The following is a 9053-nucleotide window of genomic DNA, read 5'->3' on the forward strand; positions in this document are numbered from 1 at the left end:
GCACCCGCACGATTGACTAAGCTGCTCCCAGCCTATTACTGCAGTAATTTTTCGCCTCTACGAAGAATTGGGGTGTGCACCGTACGTTAAGAAAACCCACGTAATACACAACATTCTGATGCGGATACAAATTGAAGAGTACATACAACATACCAATTAGTACATATAAACTGTAAAATATAAATAAAATAATAAATATGTAGATAATGGAAAATGATTTGCATATCAATGTTCATAAACAAAATCTGCTCTCTAACAGTTCTACAAAGTACTACACCAGCATATTGGATACGCTGCTTCTATTACTGTTTTTTTTCTGCTGACAAGAACTTGAATGTGCACCGTGAAGCCGACGGCGGAGAGCTATTAGTGTAGTGCCACGTAGAAACGTCATATATAGACTGGTTTACTTCGAAAAGAAACATGCATACAGCATACATATAAGTTGCTAATTGCAGCCCGCAGGCTGAATTGGGCAGCTTTTACAATGAGATACACAAGTAGAATATATATAACATGTACATAACTTAAGCATAAGCATCAAGTATTGCACTAAATTATTGCACTTTTATGTTAAAATTACGGCATTACAAAATCGGTTACAAATTACTTGATATAGCTAAAAATAGAAAAGACAACTATTGATACCAGGCTAAGAAGTTACAGGGCAGGGTACGGCTTATAAGTTGCAAAGGTAAATCGCATGGATCAAAAGCGGCCTCCTGTCAGTTTAATAAAGAACTGCACAAAAGTATTGGATGATCTGTTTCTTATACATTGGTGAGGGTTTTTTTTCGTCAGCTACAGCGAATATTTTTAGTAATTTTGATATTAAGATCTTAGAGACAGAGGGTCTCATTTGTTTTAGATTTTTGACTAAGATAGGCACAGAAATGCGAGGAATAAGGAGGTGTAAGTTATAGAAGAATTCGAATGTAAGTGACGCTAGCTGTAGCATGTCTTTGTTAATTGTTATAATTAGGATTAAATCATATTATACGCAAATCACACAAATAGTCGCCGAAATTCCACATTTGTATGAAACACATTGTGGTGCATTATAGTCCCATTCAGCCAGAGTTCAAAGCCCAATTGCTAGTCATATACTCTAACATGTCTACCAAATATAACAATAATTGATAACTGTCTCTTATTCAGGTTCACCTTTCCAAAGGAGTACAACTGCCGGACTCACTACATCTCATGGCATGGCTATCCTAGAATATCCTCATAAACTATGCAAATGAGCTCCTGATTTGAATATTTTTTTTTTAGTAATGTCCTCCTTTAGCTAACTTCCAAATGCCTCAAGTATGAAATTCCTGGCAATTATCAGTATGGAATTATTTCTTTTTCCCGTTTATTATGCAAATGAGGTATTTATTTCCATAACCAATATCTGCCGTCTGGCGATATTCCTTTCATTCACATTTACATATGTCACAAGTTTGAATAGTCCTATCATGGAAGGTAGCAGATTTATAGAAGTTCTTATAAATTATGCAAAATATATCCAGATTTGCATAACTGACATTTGATTGCCAGTATGTCAAGCGTCACAAAAGCTGCCTGTATACCAAAAATCACGATAATCCGTCAACCGGTTCTTGAGTTATACACCTTTAAAATTCTTATCAAATGCGCCTGCACTTTCAGAGCAGGCTGCATGGGGGCCCAAACTAAGTCACATCTTCCCTAGCCCAAGAGCTACCTAGCAGCCAAAATTCGTAACCCGGCTAGCATGTCCAGATGTATGTTAAACATGTAATCGATTGTTATGGTAATCTTATCCGTAAATAATTTCATCAGGTTTGTAAACGAATGAATAGCAAAGTTCTTTGGTCACAACCATTTATTTTTCACGAGCAGACGTTTCGATGACCGTCTGTCATCTTCATCAGGGCAATTCTGACTGGTTTACTGTGCACTGTGGTAATGTTATATCTTTAGATGATGTTAAGTATATTGTAGGGAAATCACCCGAATTTAATATTTCAGTATAATGCTCTTGTGAACGATATTCCTACTAAATGGAAAGTAGCATTTGATTTTGATGGAGAACATCAAATCAAGCTACTTGGAAAAGCTACTTGTGAAAGTTAAAAATAATAGTTTCTTTCAAACATTGATATTACAAAATAAAAACACCTATTTTTCAAAGCTTTTGGGAGAAACGTCTTCCACAATATGATTTCCAAGTTAATCCGTGGAAATCCATATGGGAAGCCTAGCGCCGTTTCGAATCACTTAAGAGCCGAAATTACGGTCATTACAATGGAAAATTTTACACAATATATATCAAACAAGGGTCAGTCTTTATAAACAAGGAATAGTAACAAATAATAGATGTACTGTCTGTGATTCAAACCATTATGGTCAGAAGTAGAAACGTGTTTTCTTTCTGAAAATGGCCACACGCTAGTGTTAACAATACAAGATGTAATTCTCGGATATATAACCTTTCTGATGTTAGATTTAAACACTTTAATGAACTGATATTGGTTGGAAAAACATCATCTATCGTGGATTTGGTAGGGTCTCTTCGGGGCATTAGCTCTCCACCGCCCGGTTTATCGGTGAAAAAAACATTGCAGTAATGGGGAGCTTATCCAATCGTGATGATGCAGTTCTTCATTGAATTGCTAGAGGCCGCTTTTTATCCATGCACTCTACCTTCAAATTTTAATGAACAGTTGTACAGGGCACAATGCATGGCAACATTGACAAAGCATTCAATACGATAATACTAGTCTATTCCATAACCCATGACTGCAGAAATATGGACGTAAATGGCGTATTGACATAAGTTACGTTAAACCTTCCGAATTGTTTATGTTGTTGTGAGGCCCTTTATAATAGCCTCCGGCTAGTTGGGCAGTCCTGGCTGTATACATATGTCTTATAAAATCTAATAAATCAAATCAAATCAAATGTTTCATGAGCATTTAGGGGGGGTCCGGGGGCATGCTCCCCGGGAAATTACGCTTAACGCTGAATTCAGGATGACAAATAACGTGCTACGTAGAATTAAAACGACCAAAAACGCTTCACGATGAATATACCAACAATGCTTAAAAGTTGGAATGAAGCGGGCTGGCAACGATTAACGGTGAAGCACCTGGATGTAAAGTTCGTGACCCTATGTCTAGATCACGAGATATAAAAACCGGAAGTACTGCTGCAGTACCATGACAAGCCGCCAGCGGGGGCCCAAAATCTAATCATTTCCAGGTCTCCTCAAGACCAGGTCTCCACCTACCAATAGTATTAAGTCAATTCATTTTTAAATGGATTGACTTGATATTATAGGTGCTTAAAAGCCTTCTCAAGCATGTTTGTCGTGTTTACACACACACACAAACACAGACACACACACGAACACTCCTGAAAACACAACCTTCTTGGCGAAGGTAATCAGCACTGCTTGCCAGGACTGATCAGTCACATTTCGGTACCAGGGCTGAGACAAGAATACTGGGTGTGTGCACCCAAATTTGGAGTTGGTCTATTATTATATATAAATGAAGACACACACCTACCAAGTTTCATAACTCCATCAAAAGCTTGACTTGAGTTATCGTGCTAAACCAAATACACACAAACAAACGCTACTGAAATATTATGAGTGAAAACATAACCTTCTTGGCAAAGGTAATAAAACGGCGAATTACGCTCTAGGACTATGAGTCTGGGCAAAATTCGCGCTCTACGTTGAAATTAATAGAATGAAGACGAACTTTATTGCACGACAATTGTACAGGGTACATTGTATGGCAAATAGGTAACAATAAGTAGCATAGTAAAATAGATAAGTATAGAGTAAAACTTAATAACTTATATGTAGAAAATAAATAATCAAAAGTTAGCTTAGGCTTTACAATCAGGCGGAGTTATTTATGGGTACATGTGACAGCAAATCAGTATTCTTTCTAATTAAACAAAACAGTTGTTTAGTGTATCTACCTATTTTTGCATTGTGTGGGCTGTTGCATTTAAATATATAATCAAATCTATCTGTAGCAACAAGTCTATTGAAATCTAGACAGCCCACAAGCATTTGACTCCATGCCACAAGAAGCTACAATCCAGCAATTTCTGTTCCCTTCAGAACCTGGAGAACTTCGGTGCGAGATTGCCATCACGCTAGTTGGACTGTACCACATACACGTGCTCATATTTTAAGACTACACTTGAAAAGGACTGGAACTATTCTGCATTAAGAACAAAAATATACTAGTAGCTTACGTGTTTCCAATAATTACATCTTTTTCATCTTTAGAAAACGGTATTTAGGCCAGAAAATAAAAGTGACCTGTGCTTGACACCCCTGTGGGATAGTTCGTGCCATATTGTAGTTGGGCGATACCACTTCACACGCACGGTGTCCAGCTGGTTGCAATTTTAGAATGCCAGCGGTGTTGAATGTTTATTACTTTCTCTTCATCTTCCTATACTTTCTGGACCACGCTGTCGGTCTTGGGGAACTTATTTATGCCGTGAACTGCGGAGGACCCAGACATGTGGATTCTTACGGGATTGAGTACGACGCGGACCCGCTGGAAGGGAGGGTTGGGGTAGCGTCCGACTATGGCCGCCGGGACAGAATCGGCAGGGTGGCCGAGCAGGACCAGCTACTGTACCAGACGGAGAGGTGGAGTGAAGACACGTTTGGATATGAGGTTCCCATCGAGCAGGAGGGAGACTATGTGCTTGTGCTGAAATTCGCCGAAGTGTACTTCTCTGCGTCTAACATGAAGGTGGGAGGGTTTCCGTGTTGAGCCGCGTGTGTTCCGATTCAGGTGGGCAGGGTGGACAGGTGTAGGCCTCTCATTGGCTGGGAGTTGCCTGGGGAGGGGGGCGGGCACAACACCGTAGATTTCCCCACATCCTGGGGACTGCTACAGTTATAGAGGGGCTCGAAATGTACTGGGTAGCTATTAGCAGCCTATAGTGCCCACATTGTATATCTGTCTTTCTGCAATTTCTATAAAGTCGATACTAGTAACGTTATACCGGGTCCATATGCACCTTGAGTGCAGACAAGCAAGTTAGTCACACCCCACCTTGGAATGGTACAGGTAAAATTGGAGCTGTGCAGATATTTTTCTGATGTCTACCTGCACCTAACCTGCACTGGTCCATGCACTGGGTTTGCTGACATAATAAATGCAGGTTTATGTGTGTTTTATTTGCTGCATTTACTGTTATCAACAATAAGGTATAAAAGAAATAGTAGCAAATTTTTCTGAACAGTTTTATTATGATCCATACTTCTCAAAGTGTGAGTGGTTGAGTGGTGATGCAGGTATGTTTCAGTGTTACCTGCACCAGTGCAAGTGTGAAGGAAAATAGTATTTGGAGCCCTGAGTAGATTTTGGAGCCCTGAGTAGGATTTTGGCTGCAAACAATTGTAAAATTTACCGTATACAAACAGGGCAAATGCACCCTGCACCAAGGTCCTCAATTTCACCAATACTAGTAAATGGATACTAACCAAGATGTTAGTTAATTTCTTTTCACCATACAATTGCAATGATGTTGTGTAATTGCATCCTCTGGATAAAAACTTACTAAACTGTTATGTTAGGAATGAATGGGATTTAAATTGCACTGCAGCTGTACAGGGACAATGTATGCCAATGTATGCCATAATGGCAAATAACAACAATACAAATGGTTTACTGATATTATTCACAGAAACTCAGTTACACTTGATGGCATGCAGTCATGCACTAATATTATAATAACTATAAAGTTTCTGGTATTTTATATACTAAGACCAAATGCAGGTAAATTGTTTACCTGCACTTGGTCTCTCTCAGTATGTTTATGTACTATTGACTTCTTGCACTCAAGACTGGTTAACCGACCTTAATGTTATTACAAATTACAATATGTAAGAAAACAAGTGCTTTTGAAAAATGTTTGCATTTCACTTATCTGGGAGTGCCCTGGACACAGCAGTAACCATAAATCAGCATATTTCCTCATGTACATATTATTGTTACATGCAACAATTCAATCCCCCACCTAAGATTTTTCTTTGTCATGTTACTAAAGAGTTTCTGTCTTATCTGTTATCCTTTACTACATGGTAACTCATGATCAATTGCCCCATGATTGTCATAAGCTACTACATATAGAATACAACACGGTGTATTCCGTATCGCCCGAGGTACCAGCCCGACCGCGCGTCGGATCGCCCGACGGCCACAGGCCGGAGGGTGATCCGATCCGCGGGAGGGCTGGGACCAAGGGTGATGCGGAATACACCGTGTTGTATTTTATTTATGTCATACAAACCGAAGAAAACACGTCTTTCAATGCGAAATGAGCGAAAATTTGGTGTCCCTAAAATGCAACAACATCAATTCCAACGTCCGAATTTTGTATTTGAATTTTCGAAAGCGGTTAGGGCAAAACGCGTTCGAATCGTTCTATGGAACATTTGGAAGGCCCGGACCGTACGTGTAAAGAATCCCTGGGCCGTACCGCTACTAGTAGTTATCACACGGGCCGGAACACCCTATCAAACGTAATCGCGACCCAGGTAGGACATAAATATACAGTATCATTTAGCCCCCTTCAGTTCAGTTAGCCCCTACTATATAATATATAATGTTCATTGTGTTTGATAAGAAATGTGATGTGGATGTGCATCTGATGTTGGCTATCCTTAAGTAAAACTGATCCAGTCCTTTGTAACAGCACCTTCTATTTGTGCATGAAAAATGGAGGTACTAGTAAGTATTGTTTTTGGTATATGTGTGTGTGTGTGTGTGTGTGTGTGTGTGTGTGTGTGTGCGTGTGCATTGTGTGTTTCTGCATGCCGCATAGGATCATAGGTTGTGATATGGTGAGCACAGTTTGTCCCAGAGGGAGAAAGTCATTAATCAGATCTACATCTGGTAGCCATCACTGCTTTCATAGTTGTTTTTTTTTACATGACCTCCTTGCATTGGCAGCTAGTGTTTCCTTTGCACAATAAAAAAGGACTACTTGTACTACATGTAGTTGTAGACACGGCATGGTGAATGAGAAGAGGACACAGTCTCTTTCACAAAAGAACTTACCGTGGTAATTAATATTTCCTAGAGGTCTAACAGGGGTACCAGAGTATACAGTAGTGCAATTTTACGGAATACAGTGCAATCGTATTAGTATACACTATAAAATAATACAGTGCAACTTTACGGAATACAGTGCAATCGTATTAGAATACAGTGCAATTTTACTAGTGACATTGAATCACGTGACTTGGACCAGGCTTTCCCTGCTTTCTCAGTTTCAAGATGGCGGATGCCGCTGACTCAAATACTTCTGTCTTTTTCGAGTGAATTCGAAATGATCCCTGTGTAGTAACATGCCCTGTATGTAGTACTATGTAGTGATTTGACTAAAGATCTATCTATGAGAACAGTCCAAATTCACTCGAAAAACACAGAAAGATGTGAGTACGCTCCGTCAGCGGCGTCCCCGGAAAGCTGGGCCCAGGTTACGTCATTAGTAAAATTGCACTGTATTCCATAAAATTGCACTGTATACTAATACGATTGCACTGTATACCGTAAAATTGCAGTCTATACTCTGGCACCCCTATCTGAGTTGTCTGAATTGTTGTTTTGTGTGTAGGTATTTGATGTGGTGTTGAACAGTCAGCACACGGTGGTTCAGGAACTGGACATCTACGACAAGGTGGGACGCAGCACCGCCCACGATGAGATCATTCCCTTCACTGTCAGGAAAGGCAAGCTGATGGTCCAGGGGGAAGTCTCCACATTCCACGGGGTACTCGCTGTCGATCTCATCAAGGTAACTTTCTGGTATTGTCCTTCTCATGTTAAGGCCACAGAAGTTTCTGGGGTACATTGTTTATTTGAAACATTCCTTATTAATGGGTGTCGGGTGGTGTAGTGGTTAGAGCAATCGACTATTATAATAGTATGAAGCGGAGAGACCCGGGTTCGATTCCGAGTCGTACCCTGTACATGTCTGAACATGCGCCCCGACGTTGTGCCCTTGGGAAAGGCACTTTACACGACTTTCCTCACTCCACCCAGGTGTGAATGGGTACCTAACTTCAGTTGGGGAAAGTCGTATTGAGGTCACCTTGTGGCGCCGAATGGCAGCTGCACAGACCCTTGCGACAGTTCCACAAAAATAATTGTGGAACAAATATATGTATCATGTCATTTGATTGTTGTAATTGTTGTGATTTGTATTGATTATTATGTGATACCCTGCATCAATTCAGCCGTATAAAGGCTGCGACTGCACGGGTACTGTTTAGACAATAAAACCATTTATTTATTCAAACCATTTATATTCGTGACAAGCTCAAATCGGCCTACAGGCTGCTTTTCATTGAGGTCATGAGGGAACTTCCAAAGAGGAATTAGGGCCAGACAAAATACATACAGTTTACATCTTCAAAAGTTTTACCCAATTCATCATTTTTGATGGTCAAAAGCATTAAATATGGAAATATATGTCAATAAACTACACTTTTTAAGTCTACCAGCATAATTTGCCCCTGAAAATGCAGGGAATTTGCATTTCAGAGGGTCAGGATATGAACATTTCCCAGGGGAGCATGACTCTGGTACCCCCATCCCCCTAGGATCATCATGATATGTTAGGCCATGTTGATTTGATTATATGGATGACATCCGCGCGCGCATGAATTTTCGGCCGTTTCCAAAAAAAAAAAGAAGTTTTCAACCATACTGTATATCGTACAAAACAGTTGCAAAATGAGCAAAAATATAGAGTCAATTCCGCGTCACCGAGTGGGTTCTTATTGTCATTATTTAGAAATGTTTTGAATTCTTTGTAATTGTTTGTCTAAGAAATTTCATAATTTGGAAATATTTTGAACATCTTGTCAATATTCTAAATAATTCCCTGGTTTTCTAAAACGTTTGAAATATTCCTGATGTGGATTATGACATTTCCAATAGTTTCTAAATATTTCTAACAGCACTCTACCATTTTTACCATTATTTCGAATTATTTCTAACATTTTGTAAATAGGTCAGTGGGATGGGAAGGAA

General features: G+C 39.6%; 1 protein-coding gene across 1 annotated transcript in view; it reads left to right on the forward strand.

Moving 5' to 3' along the window:
* Window positions 1-4332: 4332 nt before the first annotated feature.
* LOC109469561 (malectin-A-like) overlaps window positions 4333-9053 on the forward strand; it is an 8134-nt gene continuing 3413 nt past the window's right edge. The window contains exons 1-2 of the mRNA XM_019768097.1: window positions 4333-4757; window positions 7633-7812. Of these exons, the coding sequence (XP_019623656.1) occupies window positions 4407-4757; window positions 7633-7812 (531 nt within the window). The 5' untranslated portion in view covers window positions 4333-4406. The remainder of the gene's footprint in view (window positions 4758-7632; window positions 7813-9053) is intronic.

Source organism: Branchiostoma belcheri, unplaced genomic scaffold, assembly GCF_001625305.1.
Source record: "Branchiostoma belcheri isolate BF01 breed outbred unplaced genomic scaffold, Haploidv18h27 scaffold208, whole genome shotgun sequence".
In the NCBI taxonomy this organism is placed as follows: Eukaryota; Metazoa; Chordata; class Leptocardii; order Amphioxiformes; family Branchiostomatidae; genus Branchiostoma; species Branchiostoma belcheri.